Here is a 27,636-nt window from a genome sequence, read left to right as displayed (position 1 = left end):
TACTGCAGGAGTTATTGTGGAAGGAAGACAGGAAAGATGGTCGTGATTAGGTTGCTCCGATGCTGGGCGTCCGTGCACATCGCGGCTGCCGAGCGATTCCTCACTTCATGTAGTGCCGTCGACCGTCCTACAGCGTACGTTATGCACATCAGATCATCATCCATGCTTAAACCCATACTGCACAATCACGAAATCGTCGCGACAAGAAAACATGCCGGCTGACCGCTTGCTTGGTACTCTATTAAGATCCCTTCAGACATATACCGACCAACAGGATACGCCGAGGTACGTTGCGACCTGGTGAGACTGTTGCAGTACTTGCTATTGACCCTTCTCATAGACTCTTAGGCACAACAGCATCTCTTCTGACGACTCTAAACAACCCTCTCAATGTCACGCTACTGACAAGCCAACTACTGTCCGCACCTGCGATATGGGCCTACCCGGAGGGGCTACGAACCTGCATGCGATGTCTCAGTGTATTCCACTCTGCAGCACAAGCACTTCTCAAGCACGAGGCTTCACCACGCGACCGTACCGCTGATCAAGACTTCACGCAACTTCAGCTTGAACGTACTTTACCGAAGGATGAATGGATTCGAGCTGTAGTAAGTGGTGCGGACGAGCACTCGCCCAGATGGCGGCACGTGCTAGTCTTAGGCGGCCTGTTGTTAGGTTTTGGTCCACGAGAGGACGAATCACTTTCGCGCAGCATGCGAGCGACGCTGGAGACTGGCTTTGTGACGGCTGTGAATGCATCGCTGCAGGAATTTGAGCCTGGAGATGAGCTAGGTCAGCAAGCTGTGACTGCCATCGTCAATCACTGCTTTCCTCTTCTCAGGGATCATGAGAGAGCGCAGCTAGACTACGATGTCCTATGTCCGGCCCTTGTGCAAGCATGGCTCCACTCGTCGGAAGGGTTGCAATCTGCGTACTTCCTAGGTGCCATTGATGTGGATGTACGGCCAGCCTCAAACACGCAATTTCGGTGGCCAGAAAGTTCGAGGTCCTTCCAGCTCATCCAGGCTATGCTTTCCAGTCCACTAATAGGCTCTCTTGGACCGCTAGCACGGCTCGTTGGACATGCTGTCGAGAATGTCCGGGATCCTAGCATCGTGCTAGCAACCATGACAGAATTCGAAAGCTTCTCGAGGAGTTTATACATGCAGTGGCGGCAGATCAAGCTCTCGGAGATCGATGCCTCTGAGGAAGCTGTGTATCTTACGCCTGAAAGTCTGGAGAGGACAGTACCTGCACTTTGGAAGCTATTTCGGTCAACACTTTATGCAGTCGTCATCATCCTTAGGAGTATCATAGGTCGCATGCTTGGAGACAGCAGGCTAGGGGCAGACAATGGTATGTTGCCCGATTTAACAGGATTACGTCTAACTAACGCACATCCAGCCGCCCCTCGACTCGTAGCACAAGCTCTGCATACTCTACGATACCTGTCCTTCATCTCTTCGCGAGCAGGATCCTCCGCATTCTCGCAATACACATTCGTCTACTTGACTGCAATGGACATTCTTGCGACATACCCACAGGAGGCAGAGGCTTTCTTGCAAGCCATAAGACCAGGAGAGCTCAGTACTATTCCACGACATCCACTGGAACGAAGCCTTGACCTCTTCTTCTTGAACACTGCGGAGCACTTCACATTAGTTCTGCCCCAACGCTTGAGTGAAGAGCTTGTCTTGGCAGCAGCTACTCCCTATCTCGCACCTGATTGTAACAATAATCTTCTTCCAATCTTCGAAGCAGCGCACAGTCTTATACTGGCGGCCTTTTCCGCGCCACAGAATACAGCTCTGACTGCGAAGCACCTGCCTTTCTACGTCGAAGCACTTTTCAGAGTCTTCCCAAGCAATCTTTCCATGAGGCAATTCCGACTTGCTTTCAAGACTTTGGTACGGTTGACCGCACCTCCGTCTCCTCTCTCCGCGACTCAGCCTATGCTGCCGGTCATATTACTGGATCTGCTGCATGAAAGAGCAATTCATGCATCGCAGGTTCCGCTCTTCCCGGAAGCAACGTCTACGGCACCAGATGGTCCGCCGGAGGCACTGATGGAGCTCTCAGAGCAGACCGTCCTGACTCTGACTATCATCGACACCCTGACACATCTGCCTCTGGAATTACTAAAGGAGTGGCTGCCACTCACGGCTGAGATGGTCAATCGAGTTGATGACTTCGGCATGCGAGAACACTGCAAGGAACATTTCTGGGCTCTGTTAGTCGGCGGCGAGATGGACCCAGATCAAAGCCAGCTTTGTGCTGGATGGTGGAGCACGGCTGGCGGTAAGGAGCTGCTTTTATATGGACAGGAGAACCACGAGTCGGACAAATATACCATGAGCGGGGCATTGCCCAGTTCTGATGACAGCAAGCTGTGACTGGGCTTGCCAAGATACACGGATCGTTGTTTGAATCTAGAGCGCCGGTCACATAATTTTTCAACGGACCGAACGGTACTGCTGCCCCTAAGCACTATCATTTCGCAAACATACACATTCTACGTCTTGACTAATGGCAAAGTGAACGGCTCGACGGGTAGACGGCTCTTCTCGTTCCATGCCTACCCCGCAAAGACCAAGCTAAACCTCACGAGTGGGCGTGCGCGAAGCTTGTCTCCTGGATGATCATCCACATCGACTCCACCTCCAGACGTCTCTATCCATCCTTTGCCCGCACTGATTTGTACACATCCGGCCATGGTTAGGACGAAAGTGGCAGGTAGGATGTGCACTGCTGCAACTCATCGCAGATGATTTGCTCAAGGGACGGGACGAGTACCTGGCTAGCAATGCACATCAGCTTCGGGTCATGCATCGATTAATGGTGATGGCTAGACAAACGTGCCGATCGATGCACTCCCTCATGGTGTGTCTTATGATCTCGAGTATCGCTTTATGGCTTTTCTTGTAGGTGCACCTTCCTGTCTTTCTCATCTCAATCTGCTGCGGACGCAGTCAAGGAAACATCTTCATCTGCTCGGGCTTGATCACAGTCCAGATAATCGATCTCCACCATGCATTCAGCCTCGTACCTGGTATCAGTACTGGCAGCCGTTACATCTGTAACCAGCCAGCATGTTCATTTTGATATCCCGGAGGTTGAGGGCTTCGTCGCTTCTCAGCTTGAACGTTTCGGGCAGTATGCTATGACCGACGACGACAGACTATTTGAACACACGCTGACGTTGATAGGTGGACACACTACCCAGGCCCATCACCGACATACTGGCACCACCCGTCGCCGAGCCCGACAAAGCCTGCTCCATCACCCACGAACACTTGTGACTATTGGCTAGAAGACATAAAACACCAAGGTATCGCCGCCTTCAACCCCGATCCGAGTGGCTATCAGGTGTTCAGGAATGTCAAGGACTTTGGTGCAAAAGGAGATGGAGTCACAGACGACACTGCTGCGATCAACAATGCCATATCAAGTGGTGGCAGACTCGGACCAGCACAAGGAGGCTCAACGACGGTCACACCAGCCATTGTATACTTCCCCCAGGGTGTATATATGATCAACGCAAGCATCATCGACTACTATTATACCCAGATCATAGGCAATCCGAACTGCCTCCCAACCATTCGTGCCTTTGCTACATTTACTGGCGGCCTTGGACTCATCGACGGCGACCAGTATGGTGCCAATGGTCTTGGCTTTGGTGCTACCAATGTGTTCTGGCGCCAGATCAGAAATTTTATCATTGACATGACATTGGTGAGATGATCTCATTTCGTGAGTACAAGCTTCGCCATTGCTTACAACCTTACCAGATCCCCGGGTCAAGTGCGGTTACAGGCATACACTGGCCGACAGCACAAGCGACCAGCCTGCAGAACATCGTGTTCCAGATGAATAGTGATGTTGGGACACAGCATCAGGGCATCTTCATCGAATCAGGCTCGGGAGGCTTCATGAACGATCTCATCTTTTACGGTGGTCTCAATGGCGCGACCTTTGGCAATCAGCAGTTCACAATGCGCAATCTGACATTTTATAATGCCGTGACCGCCATCAACCAAATGTGAGTACATCCGTATGTTCGAGAGAAATATGAGCTGATCAATCTCGATAGCTGGGACTGGACATGGCTGTACCAGAACATCAACATCTACAACTGCTCTGTGGGTTTGAACATGAGCTCTGGTGGGAGCACTGCACAGTCCGTGGGCTCTGTCACTTTGATCGACAGCAGCATCAGCAACACCCAAGTTGGCATACTGTCCGCCCATGGACCTAATTCACAGCCACCGACTGCGGGTTCACTAGTGCTAGAGAACGTCGTGTTCAATAACGTGGGCACCGTGCTGATCGACAACTTCCCCAACAATAACACAGCTATCGCAGGTGGCAGTCTCACCGTCTCCGGATACGCACAAGGCCATGCCTACACACCTAACGGCCCAAACAACATCCAGGGTACCATCACCCCAGACCCTCGTCCCCAGTCGTTGTTGCAAGGCAATGGCAAATACTACGAGCGCTCGAAGCCCCAGTACGAGAAATACAGCGTCAATCAAATCCTGTCTGCTCGCAGCTTTGGCGCCACTGGCAACGGCCACACCGATGATACCGCAGCGCTCCAGCTTGCCATATCTGCCGCCAAGTTCCAGGGCAAGGTCCTGTTCGTCGACCAAGGCGACTACTTGGTGACGAGCACGATTTACATTCCAGCTGGTTCCAAAATTGTCGGAGAGAGCTACAGTGTGATCTTATCTCACGGACCCTTCTTCAACAATATCAACCTCCCACAGCCTGTCGTCCGGATCGGCCTACCCGGTGAAAGCGGCTCAATCGAATGGAGCGACATGATCGTCTCGACACAAGGTCAGCAGCGAGGCGCCGTCTTGTTCGAATACAACCTCAATTCACCCTCCAGCTCCCCTTCAGGACTCTGGGACGTCCATGCTCGCGTTGGTGGATTTGCGGGCTCGAATTTGCAGTTCGCACAGTGTCCTACTACACCTGATGTTAATGTTACGTCTACGAACCTCAACCAGAATTGCATTGCTGCTTTCATGACGATGCACCTCACCAAGCAGTCTGCTGGCTTGTACCTTGAGAATGTTTGGTATGACATCTTTGGTTCAATGCAACTACTGTCAAGCTATGCTAATAGATTGATAGTAAGTTATGAACCCTCGAGCCCGAGTAGCACGCCTTCTTCCTTCGATACTCCTATCTCGTGCTAGGAAGAGTCCAGAATAAGAAGACATGGGATCACACCCCAAGGTGACTGGCTCTTACATTACAGGATCAGCTAACGTGTCCCTCATCTTTTAGGGCTTTGGGTAGCGGACCATGATGTCGAAGACCCGCAACTACGGCAAATCACCATATACGCTGGCCGAGGCTTGCTGGACGAGAGCTCCGGTGGCAATATCTGGATGGTCGGCACGGCGGTGGAGCATCACACACTGTACCAATACCAGTTCGCCAACACCCAGAACCTGTTTGCTGGCGTGGTAAGTCAAAGCTACTGCTCCGCACTTCATCCTTCATTGACTAATGACATCAACAGATCCAGACAGAAACACCCTACTACCAACCCAACCCCAGCGCGCCCATCCCCTGGCCCTACGTCGCCAGCCTAAACGACCCGCGATTTCCGAACCCAACAGCCACAGACGGCAACCTCACCATCCCCAACGCAGACGCCTGGGGCCTCCGCATCGTCAACAGCAAAGCTCTGAATTTCTACGGAGCCGGTCTCTACAGTTTCTTCGACAACTACAGCACCACGTGCAGTAACCAGGGCAACGGTGAAGTATGCCAGAATCGGATCTTTGAGGTCGTCAAGTCTAGTGGTGTTGATGTGTATAATCTGAATACTGTGGGCACGCATTATATGATTGAGGCGGATGGGAAGAATGTTGCGTACTATGGGGATAATCTGGATGGGTTTGTGGACACGATTGTTTTGTATAGGGATTAGTGGTAGTGTATATGAGTGTGTAGGTAGAGTCTACCACTACAGCTCATTATTTCAGCAAGAAGCTTTGTGACTAAGCTCTCTCCAATGCAAGCCGAGATCCGCCCCGACGTCATCTTGCAGCAGCTATCGCGTGCAAAGAGGCACGAAACAAGCAGCTGGAGCTCTTCGGGACGGAGTGCGGCGGAAACGATGGAACTGTGTACCAGCCTTCTTCACAGGCACACTTTTGCTCCTACATCTGCTCTCATACCACTCCTCTCCCACTCTCAGCTGTTTCTGTGTGCCATTGGCATTGTGTGTGCGAGATAGCCAGACGAAGAGACACAGCAGAGCATATCCCACCACCACCACAACCATGTCTTCAGCCAAACCCCAAGCACCCGGCGCGGTAACACCAGCCCGCAAAATCGAGCTCTTCTCCGGCACCTACTTCGCCGCCTGCACACTAGGTGGTATCATAGGTACTAACCCTCCCCTCCCCTCCCCTCCCCTCACTCCACTCCTCCAACCACAATCTAACACCCTGTTCCTCCTCCCAGCCTGCGGCCCAACCCACACCTCCGTCACCCCTCTCGACCTCGTGAAATGCCGACGCCAAGTCGACCCTAAAATCTACTCCTCCAACATCCAAGCCTGGCGCAGCATCTATTCGGCCGAAGGCCTCCGCGGTGTCTTCTTCGGCTGGGCCCCAACGCTCGTAGGCTACTCGTTCCAAGGCGCGGGAAAGTACGGCGCCTACGAAGTCTTCAAGTACTACTACGGCGAGAAGCTCTTCCCGAACAGCCCCAAGACGATCGTCTACCTAGGAGCGAGCGCAACAGCCGAGTTCATCGCCGATCTATTCCTCTGTCCCTTCGAAGCGATCAAAGTCCGCATGCAAACCACCCTCCCACCCTACGCGTCAAACCTCCGCGAAGGCTGGAGCAAAATCGTCGCGCAGGAAGGCTTCGGCGGCCTATACAAAGGCCTCTATCCATTATGGGCACGCCAAATACCATATACAATGGTGAAATTCGCGACCTTCGAGTCCGCCGTCGCGCAGATCTACTCCACCCTCGGCAAACCAAAGGAATCGTACAACACGCTGCAACAGACCGGTGTCTCGTTCCTCGGAGGCTACATTGCCGGGATCGGGTGCGCGGTCGTGTCGCACCCGGCGGACGTGATGGTGAGTAAATTGAATGCGGACCGGAAGGCTGGCGAGGGGGCGGGACAGGCGATTGGGAGGATCTATAGGAATATTGGGTTTTCGGGGTTGTGGAATGGGTTGGGGACGAGGATTGCGATGATTGGGACGCTTACGGCGTTTCAATGGCTGATTTATGATTCGTTCAAGGTGTACTTGGGTGTAAGTGATTTTTTCAATTATCATGGGATTGCTTTCGTTGCTGACTTGTATGACTTCCAGCTTCCCACTACAGGTGGACACTAGACGGTCATCCACCGTACACCCTCTTATGTACATGCCTCGGGGACTTTTATTTGCAAATATAGCTCGGCAAGGCGTTCAGGACACAAATGCAAGGACATGGACACTCCCTCACGACAGGGAACAATCATGTTCCAGTAATCTTGTAAGTACGTGGATAGAGAGACAAACAGCGATAAATTGCAATGCGATGGACAAGAAATTCCTCACATCCTTGTGCTTCATGCTCATGCTTCTGCTCTAAACATATGCGGGCGGCTCATAAACGTGCCTGCTCGCCAACAAACTCGTCCCTGCCCGACATTGCAAAATCATATCCGTCGCGGGTAGTTTCATACCCACGATGGCAACACCCCTCCCAACCAAAGCAGACTCCTGAACGCCAGCCACCTTCCCACATAGATCGCCAAACAGGAAACAGAAAATCACATGTGCAACATCGCATTCCATCGCCTCATCTCAAATGACATCGTCAAGCATCCTTCTCGGCCTCCCGACACACGAAGCTCCTCTTGTTTCCCGACACGCTGCCCAAGACGACCGGACAGCGCCCCCCCGGCGATCAGACGCGGATATCCCAGTGTCCTTCTGCCGGGTCTCGAACCACCTCTTGTTTCTTCTGGCCTCTAACTTGTAACTGCCGCTTAAGTCACGCGATCATGTCGACCTGCTTATCAAATTTCATGTCCCGTCATGCTCACCAGCACGCTCATACCTCTCATCACCCATATTCGACTCACCCCAACCTTGTTCCCGCCCATCATTCTCGTAAACATCCCTCATAACCGCATCCTCCTGCCCGCTCGCCACTTTCCTCGAATTCTCCTCGTGGATCTCCTCAACAAGCCGTCTTCCTTCGTCCGAATACCCATACGAGGGTCTCTCACCATAAGCCGGATCCTCATACGGTGCGATGACAGGGGGTGGGGGGCTGGCAGCCACGGTCCTGTAAGCAGCGGAGGAGGAAGAAGGGATCGGGGAGGATGAGAGCAGACTACTATGGCGAGGTGAAGCGGCGGGGGTGGAGGTACCGGATTGTTGGTGGTGGTGGTCGTCGAGAGGAGGGGCGAAAGACCAGACCTATATGTAAGCACGAAACATTAGCACAAATTTCTGTCCGTCTCGAACATCGGACCACACCAGCGGATGAACGGTTGTTTGTTGGTAAGGCGGACTCACCTCCATGACAGTCTTGCCCCCCCTACTAGCAAGCACAACCGCCTTCTCCTCCTCAAACACCACCCTCCAGACCGCCTCAGCCGGACTCCCCAGTTCCCTAACCAAACTCCCCCTCGCCAAATCCCACACTTTCACCCTGCCATCACTACCCCCGGACACGATCCTCCCATCATCGAATTGCAGCGAAGTAACACTGTTATCGTGCGCCGCGAGCCTATGAACAGCGGAGAAAGTGTTCAAACTCCAGACGCGCACGGAGCCGTCTGAACCTCCTGTCACGAGAGTGTTATCTCTAAGTTGTAGTTGGCCGACAAGGGAAGTATGGCCCTGGAGCTGGGCGAGGCAGCGGCCGGTATGGGGGTCCCAGACGCGGACAGAAGTATCCAAGGACCCCGTAGCGACGCGGCGGCCATCAAACGCCACAGCATAGATTTGGCTGAAATGCCCCTGTAGCGTCCTCAAACACCTTCCCTCGGAAATCGACCAGATCCTAGCCGTCGTATCATACGATCCCGACACGACCAAATCGCCATGAATCTCCAAACACCTGACACTCGCTTGATGGCCGATGAGGACATGTTTACAAACCCCGCGTCGAATATCCCACACCCTGAGCGTCGTGTCCCTCGACCCGGAGATGGCGATGTCCTTGCCGCTCATCTTGAGACAGCGGACAGTACTCGTATGGCCCCTAAGCATATGCGTCGCCATCCCCGTCGTGAGATCCCAAACTCGGACGTCCCGGTCGCAACCACCGGAGACTAGGGTATCGCCACAGGGCACCATGGCCCAGACGCCCATGACGTGGCCTTGGAGACAGCGTAAGTGGTGGCCTTGGGTGTCGAAGACGTGGATCTTGGCGTTGTCTAGAGCCACGATGATGTAGGAGGGCGTGAGGTGGAGCGAGGTTACTACGCCCTGGTCCGGGGTGATTTGCTTCGTGGAGACGATGCCGCCGTGGCGCCAGGCGGTCTCGACTTGGTAGCGTTGTTTGAAGTGGGAGCGGTAGGAGATGGGTTTTTGGTGGAGGCCTTTTCGGCGGGTGGAGGAGGCGGAGCGGGTGCTGAGGGTTGGAGGCAGGATGGCGGAGGGGTTTGTGTTGAGGCTTGTGCGGCGGGTGAGGTCTGGGGCGCTGGAGGAGAGGGTGGCGACGAGGGAGTTGGAGGCGTGGTGGAAGGGTTGTTGGGGATTGTAGCCGTAGGGTGAGTTGTATGATTGGCCATTGTGGCTAGATCCAGATTGTGCGCCCGGAATTGGTCGCGCACCGCTGCTTGTTGGACTTTCGTCTGAGAGGCGTCGGTAGGCGTGTCTTTCGCATAAGCTCTTCCAGGCCATGTCGTCGCTGACCAGTTCCCTCCACCGTCTACTAACTTGCGAACTCCTCGCCAACGACGTCGCATCCATGATGAACGTCAAGATCCTCAGACATAGCTCATTCGGCAAAACGCTGAAGGGATCACGTTTCAGTCTCGGCCCGACAAAGTTCGCGACGAAACCTAGCAGTTTGCCATCACACATATTCAGCAGCTCGGACAACATCCGCTGCCGCTCGTCATTGTCCATATCGGCAAACATGGCGCGCATATGCCGATAGCCGAACCCATAGCCACGAGCTGAGCCGGTGCTCGTCTGCTGCGAGGCATCCGCATGACCGTCATCGAGCTCGATATCACCCATATCCTCGCTCGGGTCGGCGGTACTCCAGTCCGGACCACGATGCATCGGGGTCGGAGAAGGCGCAGGCGTCGGCGGACTTGCAGGCGCAGAGGGTAGAGTATTGCCGGGTATGACATTAGGATTTGCTGGGATCGCAATCGGCATGGTGGGTACGCTTATCATGGATGAGCTGGGCGTGGTTGTAATCGGGCCTGGCCGAGGTCGAGTATGATGGGCTGCTGCTTTGCCATGTCGGGATGTGTAGAAGCTGCGGTTGTTGTGGGATTGCGAAGGCACGCGAGTAAGAGGGGCATGTTGCTCGTCGTTGATCGGGGATGTGTAGTCCATGATACTGCTGCTCGGGCGTCTACGGCTCCAGTCTTCGTCCATGGTGGTGTCGCTTGTCGTCTACACCGGATGCAACTACGTGTATAACTCGGCTTATGCTATAATAGGCGTGAACAGCGGCAATCGAGCACAAGCTGCGCAGATCCAGTGACTGGGCGGTAAGAGTAGCAGGACCTTCAATCGCCTGACCGCACTCTATATCTCAAGCCTTCTTCCTCCTCAAAGACCAGACGAAGCCAATACACTCTCTCCACACGATCCCTTCACACGACAAGTCCAGACCTCGCGAAGTGCCAGCCCTATGTACCTCCCTTCCCCAAGCACTCGTCAACACATGCTTGCCACAGAAGTCCCAACTCTTAACCCAATATACCGACCGTCACACCAACGAACAGCCCAGGTCAAGCCAAGCGATAGCTCCAGAAGCGTTCTCACCCCACTGATCTACCGTCCTTCTTTGTTCTCCTAAAAGCCCAATCAAGAGGGAAGAGGGAGAAAGCCGGGGACTTGGGCACTGTTTCGCAAACACAGCAGCTGGAATGGCTCACGTGGCGGTGATATCAGCAGCAGAGGGAAACAAAAGGACGCTGTACAGTAATCGTATAGTATCGTGTAGAATCGTGTGGTGTGGCAGAGGAATGGCGCAAGAGGTGTGTAGGTCATCAGTTACCCGCCCACGCTCACGCCCTCGCCCTGAACCCAAAAGAGCCCCGGCTGATCTGCAGAGCCATCATCCCAGGCCCGCATCCGCAGCCGAGATTCTGCCTTTCTTGCTTCTACATATATCGACCATATATACAGTGCACCACTGCATAACACAACTTCCACAGTGAGCAGCCTCCACGTCTAGACGTGTCGCATGCTCGGGCAGTCCTCCTCGCACAAAAGCCTCATGCCTGATCAGATCGAGACGCCCCCCATCGCCACCTTTGTCAGCGCTGGAAACAGATAGACGGTAGACACTCGAGGCCCTGCAGCGGCACTCTTTGAACTCTATCATTTCTACCGGGAGAAGCGTATACATGTAAAGCACACCTTTTTGACATCCAGCAGGAGAAATCTTCACGTTGTACATCGGGATCGACGAACACTCAATCGTCCTTGTATCGCCATCTTCCCGGTGATCGGACGATGCTTCAAGCAGTAGATCCATACTCAGGGAGCCTCTCTTACCACTGAATGAGCACAGTCAGACCTTGAATGAAGGAGGGAAGGGTTGATGCTGAAGTAGATCGCAGTAGTACAATGCTCCTACCACAAGCAGCAGCAGCAACAACACAAGCAAGTAGATGCACCCGCAAGCAAGCAAAGCAACGCCACGCCTTTCGCTGAATTAAAGGACGGTACGGTACACAAACTCCTTCCTCTCACTTCATATCTGCCTACCACCTCCCCTCTCATCACCCTCCACCCCTGCTCCCTCTTCCTCCCGACTAGATCTAAGCACTCGTAGCCGGCGCATCCGGGACCTGCACCGGCCTCTCAGGATAATAAAAGTTCTCCTCCGGCGTCCTGCCCCTCAAAAACTGCGGCTCGGAACCCCTAACATAAATATCCTCAAACAACACCTCGGGCGTCGCATCCGGAGCCTCCATCTTCTCCGCGATCGCCACCTCCTCATCCACGTGCGCGCGCGCCTGCTTATCCATCTCCTTCAGGTCCTGCTCGGAGGCTACGTCCCACTCGAGCAACTTCTGCTTGATGCCGGCGATGGGGTCGTTGGTGCTTCGCATGCGCTGGATCTCCTCGCGGGTGCGGTAGGTGGTGCCGGGGTCGGACATGGAGTGGCCTCCGTAGCGGTAGGTGACGAATTCGTAAACCAGAGGACCCTTGCCGGCGGCACACCATTCTTTGCCGTATTGGACGGCGGCTTTGACGGCGAGGACGTCCATGCCGTTGATTTTGAGGCCGGGGATGTATTGGCCGCGTTTGTAGTAGTCGGTCAGGGCGGAGGAGCGGTTAGCTGCTGTGCCCATGCCGTACTTGTTGTCTGTAAGATGATATATTAGCAGTGTTCATAGTTCCGTGAGTTGGGTAGGACTCACTCTCGCAAGCGAAGATGACAGGGATATTCCATAGCTTAGCCATGTTGAAAGCCTCAAACACCTGTCCCTGGTTGGAAGCACCATCGCCATAAAGCGACACGGTCACGTTCTTCTTGCCCATATACTGGTTCGCAAAGGCAATACCCGCACCGACCGGCACCTGAGCACCAACGATACCATTCCCACCGTAAAACCCAGTAGAGAACATGTGCATACTTCCACCCTTGCCATACGCAATCCCTTCCCTCCTTCCAAGCAACTCGCCAATAATACTCCTCACACTGCCACCCCTCATCATAGCGAACCCGTGACATCGGTACGCAGTAATGATATTATCGCTCTTCTCAATCGCGTGCTCCATCCCCACCGCCACGGCTTCTTGACCGGTGGACAGATGGCAGAATCCGCGAATCTTCTTCTCCTTGTACAGACGATCGGCGGCCATCTCCATCCGGCGGACGGCAACCATGTCGTAGTACATCTGTTTGAGCTCATTCTTGGTGGTGTCGAGGGTGTTAGGGGGTGGGTCGAGCTCGTATGTTTCGAAGGCTTCGTCGGAAAGTTTGACCTGGAAGGGTTGGTCGTCGGCCTGGACAGGAAAGTGTTAGTATGGTAGATGGAGCTTGAGTATTATTGAGGGCATACATCAGGGATATCGCTCTTCTCAGCATGTGTGCTGGCGGCATCTGTGGTAACCGTTCTCCTCACCACAGCTGGGCTGAAAGCTGCTCGGAGGGGAGCATTGCATCGCACTGGCGCGAGGAACGCACGAGGCGCGAATCTGGACAGCATCCTTCGCAATCACACCTGCACACAATTCGAGGTCAAATGAGTGTGGATGAAGCGAAGAGGTGATAGGCTGGGTGGAGAGATGGCAATGTCAGAAATGTTATCGTCGAGCTCACTCACGCTCCTCTGTTGAGAGCAACGCACTTTCCCTAGAAGCTCCGAAGGTCTGTGCACGGGATCGTGTGAGATGTCCGGGCGGGCCGACTCTGAATTTAGCTCAGCTCAGGCATTATTGGACTTCACTTCCGCGAGTTGTGACATACATGCATGGACAGTTCCTCCATTGATGTCACAAGTTCTGTGCCTCTGGTGGCTTCGAGTCTCGAGCTGGGACAAGTAATATGTACGCTTATAAGCCTATGAACCCAGGCGAAGTTGCATATCCTGCACGACCACTCCGCCATCAAGGCTGCCCCACCACGAAAGGACATGCTAGATATGTGTTGATACGCCGTTGTTGTCGTCTGTACGACTGCTCTCAGGAAGAACTTTCGGGCTGTCCTCATTGACGGCCACTATGGTAGCTACTAACACTCACTTCTCATACTCACCGCTCGATACCTCACAACGTCAATTCCGCCTGGTCCGCCTCCTTCCCGGTGGCAGCGAGAACAAGGTGAAAGCAGAACTGGCCTCGTTCTCCCTCGACGCAGAAGTCTCATACATCGCCCTATCATACCGCTGGGGTGCACCAACGCCACTCTATAAGATCCAGCTCAATGGCCAACCATTCGACATACAGCCGAACCTTCATGAGTTCCTGCAGTACGTCCGAGTCGACAAGAGCACGGATTGGTACTTTATAGATGCCATCTGTATCAACCAGAACGACGCTGCTGAAAGGAGCAGCCAGGTTCGTCTCATGGGTAAGGTCTATAGTTCTGCCCATTCCGTCACGGCCTGGCTGAGCGATGCCACGGATCGCAAGTTCCGAAGAAGAATGGACACCTTCATCGACACTTATGGTACGGATGAGAAGATACAAGCTTCTCGAGAGGCCTTCGAGAACGAGATCGTGGCCATAGTCTGGTCCTGCATCTACTGGACCCGCCTCTGGATCATCCAGGAGCTGGTGCTCGCCAAGCGGATCGTGGTACAGCTCGAACACTATCGTCTCACTTGGGTTGCGCTAGTAAGCGGTATGCGCTCTTTCTTCGCCCGAGAAGTTGGAGATCCGACGCTATGGATGACGAACGAGTGGTACCCTCTTAGCAACTCCAATCGAAATGCCCGGGTCATGCTTGGGATCATGGAGATCAGACGGCAACGAGCTGCAGTACTTTTACCTCATGCGATGATCATGTTTGGGCAGCAGGGTAGTGCGGTCTTGCATGATAAGGCTTTTGCGCTGCTTGGTATTGCTATCAGCTCAATGCAGGTGGACTACGATGCCCCAATCTCACAGATCTACATTCGAGTCTTGATCGAAGGGATCAGACAGATCGAGATACAAGCCAGACAGCCGTACACCGCGACAGATATGCTTCGTAAAGTCGTTTGGATGTCTGTCATATCTGCGACTACTGCTTTTGGTTGGACGACCAGCAACGAGACTGTCTGTCTCATTGTTCAGGAAGTCACTTCTCGTGACGATTTGCGGGTGATACGCTCGCTTGGCTTCGGCGCTTCAGCAGTATCGAGATGGAAGTATCCCAAAGGTCTCGGCTTTGTGTATGATGCTATGGACCAGCTGGCAAGGACACCGTGGTATTCTGATTACATCGATAAAAAGCTGCAGCGGAAGCTGGAAAGACTTTCTGAGCAAAGTGAGCGGATGCACCTGCCTGGTTGTGTGGATGACGCTCGCACAGTCGCGGAGTGGATTGCACTGATTGATGGAGTTCGGAGACAAGTCGAGACTGATGTTGCTAGTCCTGGCTATGCTGCGAAAGTTCGAAGTGCGCTGGTCCTGAACGATAATCACAGTGCTCTTGTAGAGCCGGATAAGGTGGAATGATTGAGTACCATGCTCGAGCGCGCACACATCCGCTTGGCGAAAGCTGATGGCCAACGGAAAGGTAAGCTTAAGGCTAATCGTAACATCACCTGCGCTGCTTGTCAAAGTCAAGTGTAGAGAGGATGATGGAACTTCCTTCTCACTTTTCGTGCCCTTCGTCCATTACACAGCCAGCAAGATGTCTGCCCACAGCAGTTCACCACCGAGCTACGTTTCAAAGAAAGACATGGTGCCCAAGCACACCAACGAACATGAACGCTATGCAAGCGACACTACACATCAGCAACAGCAGCAGCAGACCGTCCAGACCCAGTCCTACGTCCGCAACATGAAACATCCCTCAACAAGGCAGATGCTCCATGGCCCAAGCGTGGCCATTACTTCTCTGGATTTACCCATCGACCGCCATTATGGATATGCACAATACCACTTCGTCTTCCCACCTTGCTTTGATCCTGTAAGAGTGTTCCGGAGCATGTGCGATCCAGGTGAGAAGCTACCAAGACACTTGATCCGGCTCCGCGGCGAGAAGCGGAATTGTGTCCTTGAGCCGATCGTGGTGGTGCGAAAATCGAACCAGATGGGTCCTGGGAAGGAGGAGGATAAAATCGAGGCGGATGCTGTTGTTGTTAGGCTTGCGGGTGCTTATTGCGATGAAATCTGCGCCATCGTGGAGAAGACTGTTGGGAAGGAGGCCGATGCTCTTGGCAAGGCTTTGGGTAGCGTCCAGGAGATGCAGCAGGCTATGAATTACTCCAACGAAAGATGTTGGCGCTGGAAGTACCATAGGAAGGCAGGTACTATCATCAGCCGCCACGAGGCTTAGTACAGGGGTGTGTTGGGCGCTGAGGGGGTGGTGGGGAGTTTACGGGAGTATCTTGAATGGATCGGGAAGACGCAGGAGTATGCTGGTTCTTGGAGAGGATGGAGGAGTTGCTTGGTTTCATACGCAGCAACAGGAAATCGATTGTTCAGTACCAGAAGTGAGTTTTGACGACGGGTATTTAGAACGATCCTTTTGCGGGAGATGGTAGCATTCCCCATCATGTGATTCTGCTCATGTCGAAACGATACTTGTGCTTATGCTCCTTCGTGACACTGTAAGCTACCGAGCATAGTTGTGCCTGCTGCGAAACTGCACAAACGTGGATCCGTCAAGGAACAAAGTCGTGGCGAGCAGCGGAATTGTTTCGACATCTCCTCACCTCGTGTATCAGACCTCAATCATGTCTGAGCGGATCTTAACACCGGACTACATATTACAACAAGCCCTGGCTGCGCATGGTACGGCTCTATCTTCCTACTTGCAGGACAAAGATGTCCCCGGCAGTGCGGCAATTTCTCAACAGAATGGCGACTCCTGTCTCACAATCGTTGGCTGCGGTACTATCGGCACGGCTATCTTGGGAGGCATACTGAAGTCACTGGATGTTGCCTCGAATTTTGGGAACCAAGAAAACATAGAGACTGTGGCCTCCAAGTCAGCTTCCAGACGACTGCCAAAGCGCTTCAATGCTTGTGTACGGAGTTCTGGAAGTACGAAGCGCATACGGGAAGCACTGGAGCATTACAGCAGCTTTTCGACCGTGGCTATCCATGACAGCAAAACCCTCGAGGCCGTTAAGGATGCAGATACCACTCTGCTCTGCTGCAAACCTTACCTGCTGGAAGAGATTTTGCAAGAGCCTGGCATGGCCGAAGCACTTGCTGGCAAATTACTTATCAGCGTCTGTGCCGGTGTGACAGAAGAGCATATTGCCACCCTTTTACCACGTGGGAACGGCAGTCCATACTGCACGATTGTGTGCGCGATGCCCAATACTGCAGCTGCTATTGGCGAGAGCATGACCGTGATCAGCATACCCAGCACAATCCTCGCCGAAAACGAGAAAGCCATAGTAGACTGGATCTTCAACAGCATCGGTCGCGTGAGCTATATCCCACCCCAACTCATGGACGTAAGCACGGCTCTGTGCGCCTCTGGGCCAGCTTTCGTCGCTGTGATGGTTGAGAGCTTAGCAGCTGGCGCCATGGCTCAAGGCTTACCACGAGATCAGGCCTATATGATGGCAGCGCAGATGATGCGTGGGACGACCGGGCTACTACTGCATGGCGAACATCCTGCTGTACTACGTGATAAGGTGAGTACTCCTGGAGGATGTACAACAAAGGGTTTGATGGTGCTGGAGGAGGGCGGTGTCAGAGGTATAGTCGCGAAGGCTGTGAGAGAAGCTGCAATGGCGGCTAGTCGATCGGAGAAGACCTGACAGTGAGTCTGTTAGGCGACGGACATCTTCATCACCATCTCCATGGCGTACGTGGATGCGGTCCGGTTTGGCTCTGTAGTCGGAGAGTAAATCGTCCTGAGAAGACCTGGAACAGAGTCGATACAATCGGATCCACATCGCGTAGCTCAGTGTAGACTGATGTACAACGATGCTCACGAGTGGCTGAAGGCTTAAGCACGCGGGAAGTACAAGTCATATGTTCATCGTTGCATAAAACATATCTAGCTAGTCTAGGCACCGTCGCTCTCCTCTCATGGAATTTCATCAATCACCAAACCACCTTCTATCTTGCATGAAATTATCATGGCAGATCTTCCGACTGCTTTGATCGTAGAAGCAGGTGCCTGCGGTGCATCGACGGCAATCCATCCATCAAGACGTGGCTATGGCAGCAGAGTGATAGTCCTTGATCCATACGGGATGCCATCGTCAATGTCGGCCAGCAAGGAGAACAAGTATGTAGGTGATGGGTCATCAGCACGCTGTGTATTGTCGGTGAAGCCAATCGCGATATCTGGTTTTTTTGTGCAAGCAGGTCCTTCCTCCAAACTCGAGCATAATGCGAGATACGCAATAGACCGCCTGGCAAGGGACACTCTCAAGTATCAGGAGACGTATACAGTCTTGAGTGGCAGTGATCATGGCTTCATGCATATTCCAGTGGTGAGGGGCTGCATCGTTGACTGTGGGAGAGGCAATCTACATCCATGTCTGGCCAAGAGCTGCTCGAGGCCAGAGAGTGCTGTTGGGAGGATTTTAGAGATTCGAAGGTAGAATGGGAGGCAGCTACAAGGTGTTGTACTTGGCAGATCACAGACGAAAAGTGAATAAGATTAGCCTCACTCTTCTTGTTCGTCCTTCCAGCCTAACATCGAGTCAGATGTCTTCCTTCGTAAGCAACGGACGAACATGCTCCGTCCAAATCATTGACTCGCCGAAGAGATTTATAGTCTTTATTAAGCAGATAGTGCCTCCAATGGCTCATCTATATCCTTGCCAATGAGAGCACGGGAATAGCAATGGCCCCCAGACGGAACCCGCCGACGATGCTTTGCAATCTCCTTTCTCTAATTCTAGGCTGCAACCGAAACCGAAGCACAACAAACTTCACGTTTCAGCCCTACACACAGTAACGCCATTGAGTGAAGTGGAAGATTTTGTGTTCGCGTGGCGTGCCCAGGACCAATGACATTTGGCTGGTCGGCTCTACTTCAGGAACTACATGCAGGAGCCTCGACGAGGACTTACAGCACATCTGCACGATGTCCACCTACCACTAGCCGCCAGGAACAAGGCGTCCCATGCTGACTACTCTCGCAATCTGCCGTCGATGTGGAACTCGCTTCAGTATGCCTGGCAAGCGAATGCAGTGTCGATCGCTGCCACGAGTCGTAGCGGCGAGCACGAAGCAGAAGCCTTGGCCGGTGTTTTGACAGTTCAAAGACTACAATGTCGCCGGCACCTTCGCCCAATGTAGCCTACCCACCGACTTCAGTCCTTCTTTTGCACTATGCGTGCGCTCACACTCGTTTCTGGGTTCTTTGCCTGCGTTTTGACGACCAGTATTCTTGTGAATGCTCAGTCGTCGTCTTCTTCTTCTGATGGTGTAGCGAGCGCGATCCTCCAAGGGCTGGGTTTGGCAACATCGTCCTCTGCTAACACGCCACCTACCCTGAGTGCCTTCGCTACCAAGTCGTATGTTTATAATTTCACCAACAGTACCACATCATCTAGTACTACCTCAACAACATTGATCTTGACCGACCAGTCATCGTCGAGTACATCCGTCCTTGCAAGTACATCCATCCTTACGAGTAAATCGATCCAGACGTCGACATCCGCATCCCTCGAGGCGAACTCAACAACCTCGACTGTGAGCACGATTTCTAGCAGCGTCAACGGCACGACCTCGACCTCTTTACAAGCTTCGAGCTTTTCAACATTCACCAACATTAGCTCGAGCAATGCCACTTATTCGACGACTTCGCCAAGCTCTACGGCTGCCTTCTTGAACAGTTCGGTCACTCTCAATGGCTCATCGTCATGGCAGACTGGCACTACGAGCCAACGCACGGTCAACGGAAGTGCAGTTTGGACTGTCCCAAGTACTGGTACTGGTGAGTGCCTCCATACGTGTTTATGTGCAGGACGCTCGCAATTCCGAAAAAGCTGACGGTCATCAGGCGCGGCTTATGCCTCCAAGTGCAACCAGGAATGGCAGTCTTACTACAACATATCGACAAATGCGATAACGGGTTCCTACACAAGCTACGTATCGTCTTATGTTGTGACCAACTATTCGGCGCCTCTTACGACGCTATGCGCGGGTAATACTCAAGTCAACGGTCCTCCAGTCCCTACAGCCTCGTTCACACTGCCATGGACTACAGGCAACAGCCTCTTTCCTCCGACCATCACAATGGCAGCTACACCATCTTGCACTGTACCAGCGTCGGAGTGTGGTGCTGTTGGTGTGACTTCAGATCAGTATTATAGCATTCCTGCTGGCTGCAGCTCGTCATCCACATCTGGATCATCCGATGCCTCTGATGCTGGAGCTTGTACTATCAAAGGTTCAGATGTGCAGGTCATCTATTTCAAGCCCTCTTCGACTGCGAACGCGACGCAAGACCTCTGCGCGCCATCTCCTACAGCAGCGGCAGCAGCGAATAATGATAATTGTCCTTATGGGTCTTTCATTACGAGTACCAGCACAAGGACGACTACTTTTACGGGAGTCACGAACACAGCTACTACCACTTACATGATGGATTCTATCACCGAGACTGAGGCGTTACAAGGATCTAAGCTGTACACCACAGTCTATACTGAGACAGCTAGCGAGTGTGTCTACTCTTCTGCTTCGCTCGGATATCAGAACAGGACAGGTGAGTTTGGAGCCACTATGGTGCCATCAGCGCTAATGGCAACACAGCTTCATACATCGTTTCCGACGGATACAAATATTACGAAGACATGGTATACCTATCCTTCAAGAGCGTCTGGGCGGTGAACAGTGCAGGAAGCACAGTCGGTACTCCACGTGCTGGCAGCTTGGTGCCTATGCCTTCGAGCGAGGTATACTCCGTCTGCACCAAACAGGCTGGGCAAGCTGCATACTCATACAACTTTAACGATTTCTCTGGCTATGTACCTGCCAGCGCTTGGAATTGTCAACCTTACTGCGAGATGGTCTGGAATGAGTATGCGAGTGGCCACGGCGGTCCATCTCAGCAGCTTCCAGACGATACCCCTGAAGGTCTGGCTGCTGTCATGCGGCCGGGACCAGGGGACTTCTACGTCAACGACAAGCTTGTCTTCGAGAAAGAGGGAGGTTACTGTGGTCAGTTTCCTTATCAGAGCTGGTACAAACCTTATATTGCCGTGCCCCCACAGGTCAGAGCTCTGGATCCTGCGTGGGGCTCTTGTGTGCTGGCTTTCGAGGGTTGGTATGATCCGCCCACGGCCTTGACCCAGCAAACCTCGGAAATACTACCAAGCTCGCCCAGCGCTGCGCCAGCATCGACGCCTCAGACTGCTGCTGCTCAGACAACGACGCAAAGCAGCACTACTCTGAGTCCGCAGCCGTCGAGTAGCCTTGTCAGTATTCCAACACAGACAGCGGAGTCCTCTGGTCCCGGAGTCAGTTCTACGTCGCAAAGCTCAATCGCCTCGGTCAATATTCTCTCTGCTCAAGACCCTTCTTCGTCCGCTGTCGATCCTGGCGTTAGCACTTCTACTTCAAGCGGTGCCGCGGTCGCCGCTAGTAACATCCTATCTGCTCTGAATTCGACACCTGCCTCTTCTCAGCAATTATCTGCGAGCCCAGTGTCTACTGGCGGAGATCCCAGTACCAGTTCTCCAAGTAGTAGTCTTGCTCAGGTGGCTGCTAGTAACATTTTGTCAGCACTCAGCGTAGCGAGCACTTCTGCTGCCGGAACAGTCCAGTTGCAAGGAAATACAGCCCCGGCCTCAACTCAAGCAGCCAATTCCTCCCCGGGAACGATCCAGTCGTCAGCGAACGCAGATCCAGCATCAAGTCGAGCCTCGAGCAGTGCCGCACAAATTGTTGCTAGCAACATTCTCTCCGCTTTAAGCGTAATATCGACAACCACGCAGCAGGCTACTGCGGTTGCTACACCATCGAGCGTCGCTGCAAACAGTCCCGTGCTTGCATCAAGTGTCAGCGCGATCAAGGATCCTGAAGCTAGTGCATCGTCCCAAATTCATACCACGGTCAACGTGGCCGGCAACAGTGTCACCATTTCGCAAAACTCTGCCAGCAGCATTGCTGTTATCGACGGCACAACTGTGGCACAAGGCTCACAGGCCACCGTCAATGGTCAGACAGTATCTGTAGGATCTCAAGGAGTGCAAATTGGTAGCACGTACATCTCTGCTGCACAGGATCCTACAACTACGCAAGCGGCGGCCCAGGTCACGATCGGTTCCTCAGCCTTTACAGTGGCACCGATCGCCGATCCTACTGGTTCTTCTGCTGTTATCGTTGCTGCTGGAGGCTCAACGGCTACCCTCACTGCTGGTCAAACCACTAATGTTAGAGGACAAGCTGTTAGTGCGCCTTCTTCTGGGGGCGTTGTCGTTGGCCAAGGCAGCAGTGCCAAGACAGTTGTTGTGCCTGCCATCAGCACGCCAAGCTCCGCCGCTTCTGCTATAATCACAGTCCAAGGACAGTCGATCACTGCAATCCAGTCGGGGAGTGCAGTGATTGTTGCCGGGATCTCCTCGACTCTTGTCCTTTCACAAGGTGCCACAGGGACAATTGAAGGGAATCCGATTACTGTAGCTTCGAGCGCTTCTGGACTCGTGGTCGGTGGATCCACTGCCATCTTATCGCACGCTCCCTCTGTGACTACTCAAGCTGTGATTACTGGCAGCGCTGGACAGTCGATCACTCTGGTTCAGCAAGGACAGTCTTTCTCGCTTATTGGCAGTAGCAGTACTGTGGTTCTGGCGGCTGGTGCTAGTACGACGTTCCAAGGCCAAACAATAAGTGTGCCTCTCAGTACTGGCGCTGCTAACGTCAATGGCAACTCAGTGACACTATCGGCAGCTTCTCCTGCACCCGCCAGCGTGGTCACGCAAGCCGTAATCTCGAGCAACAGCGGCCAGGCTGTGACTGTACTGCAGCAAGGCTCCAGCTACGAAGTGCAGTTAGGTACGAGCACGATCCATTTGACAGCTGGTGGCATTACCACGATCGCTGGAGCGACAATCAGCGCACCTACGAGCGGCAGTGTGCTACTTGTCAACGGCCATAGCACTCTATTATCGACCCAGGCGGTCACCAGCAATCCGGTAGGGGCCGTTTTGACCGGATCTGGTTCTCAACTGGCGACGATAGTACAATCTGGCTCATCATACGTTGTGCAAGCTGGCACAACGACTTTCGGACTGGCAGCGGGCTCTGGTACTATAGTCAACGGCGTCACTTTGAGTGTACCCATTGGTGGAAGCACCCCTCTTGCGAACGGGAAGACAATCGTATTATCGACCCAGGCGCCCACTAGCAGTCTGATTGGGGCCGTTTTGACGGGGTCTAATTCTCAGCTGGCGACTGTAGTGCAGTCTGGCTCATCGTATCTCGTGCGAGCCGGCACATCAACTTTCGGACTGGCCGCAGGCTCTGGTACCGTCGTCGATGGTGTCACTTTGAGCATACCTACTGGCGGGAGCACTCCTCTTGCGAACGGCAAGATCATCTCAATGTCGACCATGTCACTGTCTTCACAGCCAGCCGTGGTTACACAAGCAGCTTTGACGGGTGTCAGTTCGAAGCCATTCACGGTGCTGCAGCAGGGATCCTCGTTCCTAGTGCAGGACGGTAGTAGCACTGTCACTCTCGACGCTGGCTCTCAGACACTCTTCAATGGTGCCACCATCAGTATGCCTACCACTGGAGGTGCTGTGGTTGCCAATGGCCAAACTGTCCCCCTGTCCACCGTCAGCAGCTTACCGTCTTCTTTGGCTTCGTCCTCTGGCCTTGGCACTTCCACTCCTGCTTCTTCTCGCACTTCGTCAACCAGTGTGGCTGCTACATCTTCGACTCGCCCGGAACAAGCTAATGGCGGTGGCCGTCAGTACGGATTGACAGCGCTAGGCTTGGCATCAGTTTTGTTTGCAATGGCTTTGTCCATATTCATGCTATAGACGTAATGATAATCGGTACATAGAGAGCGTGATATGGTTCTTGGACTGAGCTTGGTCAATGCCCTGCCTTCACATCGGTGATTTCAAAAGGGCCTGCCAGCCGCGAGCCTAGCACGACTAAGCTCGATCGACGCGTAAGATGGCCAATATCCTCAGAAGACCACAGGTCCAGTATGCTTATGCTTGGCATCCACGTCTGTGGCAAGCTCGAACAACGAACTGCTAGATTGAGGTCGATCGACACATTACATACATCATAAGCTCAAGCAGCCGCGACCCTAGCTTACCTAGGTTCGGCACCCAAGCTTCTTTTCAAGCTAGTTCCATACCTGCGATGCAATCATGACATCAAGAAGCTTCACCGGCCGCGACTTTGGCATGTCCCGGCTCAACACCAAGCCTCTTCGCCTGCTCCTGCAGCGATGGCTTCACATCTTCCTTCAAACTATACCCCTTCGGATCCCATCTCAGCGTTGCCCTCGCCCTCTTAGCTCTCGCTCGACTATTAGCACCCCAAAGCGCCGCACCATGAGCCGTAAGACCATTAGCCTCATCTTTACCAATGGACTTGACATCCCTCTCCTTGATCAACCCCTGCTTATACGCTTCCGTAGCCACTAACTCCGAGATGTCACCCCAGACATGCTCGCCGTTCTCACAGAAGTAGTAACCTTCCGCTCCCCAGATCGCGGGTTTACCTGGCCAATCGGCCGTCGACCCCCCATGAGCTGCTTCCTCGACGAGCTTGAGATAGAGGTCCGAGAGGTCGTGGACGTGGACGTTGCCCCAGTATGTTTTGCCGGTTCCGACCTTGACCCCGTGACCTTTCTGTAGCGTGGCTCGACAGAGCTCTGGTAATTGGTGGGATATTTGATTCCCTGGTCCACGCCCAGGTCCGTAAATAGTAGGTGGGCACACGATAGCGGTCTTGATCCTGTCGCTGTGGTTTGTACCGGCTGCAAGGACGATCTTGTCGACGTTCCGGTGCGAAGCTTCGTCTGGCAGAGAAGTGACCTCTGAGACGTTCTCGAGGTCATCGTATGTCTTCTCTGAAGTTTCACCGTAAGTTGACGACTTGATGTCTGTGAACATGAGGATACCGGTCCCAGAGGTATGGATATAGAAGCCTGGTCGTTCTGCTTCTCGAGCAGCAAGTCCTTTCACGATGGCGTTTGCAGACGCTACATGATCTGCATTGGCAAAGTCTACAAATCGCATCTATGTTAGCAACCGACATTCAATTGATCTCAGCCAGTACACAACGACTCACGACAAACGACATCAGCCTTCGTCGACTCTTCGGTGATCAGCTCAACACTATCAAGGTCGCCAAAGACGAGCCTGATCTTGGCATAGTCTTTCAGCACCTGGGCTCCTTTGTCTGAATTCCGCACGAGGGCAGTGATCTCGTACTCCGGATGAGCATTCACAATAGCATAAAGTGCGTCGCCTCCAATGTAGCCCGTAGCACCGGTGATGAAGAGTTTCGTCATGATGCGATTCCGGATTTTCTATTCAGTCAACTTGCGAAAGAACCTGCAGGTGTCAACTTGCGAAAGAACCTGCAGGAAGACACGATAGCTAGTGCTCTGAGAAATGCAAACTCGCTCGCGCTGCCACCATACGATCGATGGTCTGGGGTAGTATATATACACGATGCTCCTTCCGCAAGACTCACCTTAGACTTCATGCAGTGAAGTCGGTCATGCCGAGCCAACGCCGACAATCCTGTAGAATGCCGAGTCATCACCGCGCAACATGGCGGAAGTGGTGGCTGAAGGACGAACCTGCTACAATTAACGAGGAAGAGCACATCACGACAATTATGTGATCTGCAGACGAGATATGACTATTACAATATGACTACAAAGCGCGCTATCACTGCCTACGCCTCCGCCGCAGATCCCACTGCATGTCCGCGGGCCCGAAGGAGTCATCGTCCTCATAGATGTCCTCTACCTTGAGCTCAGTACTGGCCTCGCCTTCCGACTCAATCCTCCCATCCATCCCGCCGGTGTCGTCCAAGATCGGCCGAAGCTCAACACGACTCTTAGTAGCACCCGCAGCATCATAAACCTCACCCAAGAAATTCCCAAAGTAAAGCACCGCCTCCAAAACCTCCTTACCAGTCGGCACGATATTCTCCCTCGGCAACAGAAACCCATACGTCCCTCGATCTCTCAACTTGATCTGGTACGCGTACCTCACTTTCATCTCATGGTAGAACCAATCTAGTGCCGAGCCGCCTGCAGCTTCCATACGTGGCCATAATCTTTGCTTGCCATCCGCGGCTTTTGCAGAGGACGCGACATTGCCTTCACATGCCGGCATGACTTCGTAGCTGTGGCCGCCTGAGATCCTGATAGCTTTCGCCAGACCAAAGGCTAACTCCTCGAGGTTCTCGAGGCCTGGCGGAGTGGCGTCGCAGGAGTAGCTGTATGGGTAGAGAATTTGCTGCGAGTAGCTGTGGAGGTCTAGAAAGCCGACAAACTCGACGTTGTTGTGTTTCGTCTCGTTCTTCGCCCAGTCTGCTAGACGCTTCGCCTCAGTGGCCGCAAAGGGTTGTTCGCCTGCAAAACTTTCGGAGCAAGGGTTGCCGGTTGTTGTGACATCGCCGTCCCATTGGTAGCCAAAAGCACGATCGATGTCGATACCTTGACAGAAGCGGAAGTTGGTCGACTGTCGGTTCTTGCGCCATAGACGATCTGTATTCCAGGTATAAGCATATCCGTCTGGGTTCAGAGACGGCACGAAAACAAAGTCAAAGTCCTCTAGCATGTGGGTGATGCTCGGTATCTTGCCGTAGCCTGTTATCAAACTATAAGCCACGAAGTTGACAGAGGCTGTACTGATCCATTCGCGAGCGTGACTTCCACCAACTACGAGGACGGTTTTGCGTTTCGAAGATGGCTCGTCATTATTTGTCGGATGTACACCAACACGCAAGCCGACAATGTCGCGACCTTGTCCAGATACGCCGATGGTGACTTTACGCACGTGTGTGGTAAAGAGCGAGGCGAGCAGTCTCATCCACGGATCAATGACCGACAGAGGCTGGTAGTCGGCGAAGAATATGTTGCTTTCGCCTTCTCGCGATGGCTTCAGCGAGGAGCCAAAGACGGGCGAAGGTGCCCTGTTCGTGGTCTGTATACTTTGATCATTCTGACCCTTCGGCGACGGATATGTGTCGAAGATGGCCTGCACAAGATCGCGTTGTCCAAGAAGTGGTGTATGCGAGTGCTGTAATGAAGCAGGCAGAAGTCCAAGCAAAGGTGCCACAATGTCCTTGCTCAACCTAATATCCACCCAATCTTCCGCGTACTCCCAGACGTCTAATATGAGCGTATCTGCCGCCTCCGCTAAACTCTTCGCCTCTTCTGCTGTGCTGACATTGAAGCGTAGAACGATATCACTGCCGTATCTCGCAAAGGTATGTGGTGGAGCCTGTCTATTGCCTCTCAAGATCTTATCTGGTCCGGGTTGATCATCAAAATTGCCAAACACCGTATCAATCAGCTTATCCGACAGCATCCGCCATCGTGAGGGAGTGGGAGGTGCTGGCGCTGAGAAGGGTCGTTGCTCTACATAAGCAGCAGGTGAGGGTATGGCAGCGACGATGGAGATGAGTAAGGCGGCAGGCAATGCCAGCATGGCTGTGTTGAGGAGCATGTCATACGTGAGACTCTAGAACATGTTGTTGAACGGCAGTGGGAGTGGTGGAAGAGATGAACAATTCTGTCACCTGCTGGGGAGATGTTTGTTTGCTTGCCCCGCCATCGGCACGCGAGCACTCTACAGCAAAGCTTGTTGGTCAGAACAGGGAC

The 27,636-nt window shown here is 53.3% G+C and overlaps 11 protein-coding genes across 11 annotated transcripts; 7 read left to right on the top strand and 4 right to left on the bottom strand.

Moving 5' to 3' along the window:
- Window positions 1-211: 211 nt before the first annotated feature.
- On the top strand, window positions 212-2,393 carry LTS14_007158 (uncharacterized protein; the record flags this gene model as incomplete). Its single annotated transcript, XM_064839850.1, has 3 exons — window positions 212-285; window positions 341-1,356; window positions 1,405-2,393. 3 exons carry the CDS (start codon window positions 212-214, stop codon window positions 2,391-2,393), a joined length of 2,079 nt encoding a protein of 692 aa, XP_064692609.1.
- A 635-nt stretch (window positions 2,394-3,028) lies between these two features.
- Window positions 3,029-5,950, top strand: LTS14_007157 (uncharacterized protein; the record flags this gene model as incomplete). Its single annotated transcript, XM_064839849.1, has 7 exons — window positions 3,029-3,153; window positions 3,207-3,732; window positions 3,789-4,039; window positions 4,091-5,141; window positions 5,208-5,247; window positions 5,299-5,480; window positions 5,537-5,950. 7 exons carry the CDS (start codon window positions 3,029-3,031, stop codon window positions 5,948-5,950), a joined length of 2,589 nt encoding a protein of 862 aa, XP_064692608.1.
- A 355-nt stretch (window positions 5,951-6,305) lies between these two features.
- Window positions 6,306-7,382, top strand: PIC2_1 (Cu/Pi carrier; the record flags this gene model as incomplete). The annotated part of the gene is made up of 2 exons (XM_064839848.1): window positions 6,306-7,298; window positions 7,359-7,382. The coding sequence occupies 2 exons, from the start codon at window positions 6,306-6,308 to the stop codon at window positions 7,380-7,382; spliced, it is 1,017 nt and encodes a 338-aa protein (XP_064692607.1).
- Window positions 7,383-8,060: 678 nt separating this feature from the next.
- Window positions 8,061-10,604, bottom strand: LTS14_007155 (uncharacterized protein; the record flags this gene model as incomplete). The annotated part of the gene is made up of 2 exons (XM_064839847.1): window positions 8,061-8,459; window positions 8,559-10,604. 2 exons carry the CDS (start codon window positions 10,602-10,604, stop codon window positions 8,061-8,063), a joined length of 2,445 nt encoding a protein of 814 aa, XP_064692606.1.
- Window positions 10,605-12,001: 1,397 nt separating this feature from the next.
- PDA1 (alpha subunit of pyruvate dehydrogenase) lies at window positions 12,002-13,399 on the bottom strand (the record flags this gene model as incomplete). Its single annotated transcript, XM_064839846.1, has 3 exons — window positions 12,002-12,552; window positions 12,608-13,196; window positions 13,253-13,399. The coding sequence occupies 3 exons, from the start codon at window positions 13,397-13,399 to the stop codon at window positions 12,002-12,004; spliced, it is 1,287 nt and encodes a 428-aa protein (XP_064692605.1).
- A 514-nt stretch (window positions 13,400-13,913) lies between these two features.
- On the top strand, window positions 13,914-15,353 carry LTS14_007153 (uncharacterized protein; the record flags this gene model as incomplete). The annotated part of the gene is made up of 1 exon (XM_064839845.1): window positions 13,914-15,353. One exon carries the CDS (start codon window positions 13,914-13,916, stop codon window positions 15,351-15,353), a length of 1,440 nt encoding a protein of 479 aa, XP_064692604.1.
- Window positions 15,354-15,362: 9 nt separating this feature from the next.
- Window positions 15,363-16,179, top strand: LTS14_007152 (uncharacterized protein; the record flags this gene model as incomplete). The annotated part of the gene is made up of 2 exons (XM_064839844.1): window positions 15,363-15,414; window positions 15,524-16,179. 2 exons carry the CDS (start codon window positions 15,363-15,365, stop codon window positions 16,177-16,179), a joined length of 708 nt encoding a protein of 235 aa, XP_064692603.1.
- A 400-nt stretch (window positions 16,180-16,579) lies between these two features.
- PRO3 (delta 1-pyrroline-5-carboxylate reductase) lies at window positions 16,580-17,710 on the top strand (the record flags this gene model as incomplete). Its single annotated transcript, XM_064839843.1, has 2 exons — window positions 16,580-17,494; window positions 17,636-17,710. The coding sequence occupies 2 exons, from the start codon at window positions 16,580-16,582 to the stop codon at window positions 17,708-17,710; spliced, it is 990 nt and encodes a 329-aa protein (XP_064692602.1).
- Window positions 17,711-19,151: 1,441 nt separating this feature from the next.
- On the top strand, window positions 19,152-23,812 carry LTS14_007150 (uncharacterized protein; the record flags this gene model as incomplete). The annotated part of the gene is made up of 3 exons (XM_064839842.1): window positions 19,152-19,758; window positions 19,825-20,529; window positions 20,577-23,812. The coding sequence occupies 3 exons, from the start codon at window positions 19,152-19,154 to the stop codon at window positions 23,810-23,812; spliced, it is 4,548 nt and encodes a 1,515-aa protein (XP_064692601.1).
- Window positions 23,813-24,160: 348 nt separating this feature from the next.
- Window positions 24,161-25,305, bottom strand: LTS14_007149 (uncharacterized protein; the record flags this gene model as incomplete). Its single annotated transcript, XM_064839841.1, has 2 exons — window positions 24,161-25,017; window positions 25,083-25,305. 2 exons carry the CDS (start codon window positions 25,303-25,305, stop codon window positions 24,161-24,163), a joined length of 1,080 nt encoding a protein of 359 aa, XP_064692600.1.
- A 385-nt stretch (window positions 25,306-25,690) lies between these two features.
- ECM14 (putative metallocarboxypeptidase ecm14) lies at window positions 25,691-27,463 on the bottom strand (the record flags this gene model as incomplete). The annotated part of the gene is made up of 1 exon (XM_064839840.1): window positions 25,691-27,463. The coding sequence occupies one exon, from the start codon at window positions 27,461-27,463 to the stop codon at window positions 25,691-25,693; it is 1,773 nt and encodes a 590-aa protein (XP_064692599.1).
- Between the last annotated feature and the right edge of the window lie 173 nt (window positions 27,464-27,636).

Source organism: Recurvomyces mirabilis (genome assembly GCF_035927965.1).
Source record: "Recurvomyces mirabilis strain CCFEE 5264 chromosome Unknown scaffold_19, whole genome shotgun sequence".
Taxonomy (NCBI): Eukaryota; Fungi; Ascomycota; class Dothideomycetes; order Mycosphaerellales; family Teratosphaeriaceae; genus Recurvomyces; species Recurvomyces mirabilis.
This window is presented reverse-complemented; position numbering and strand designations above follow the sequence as displayed.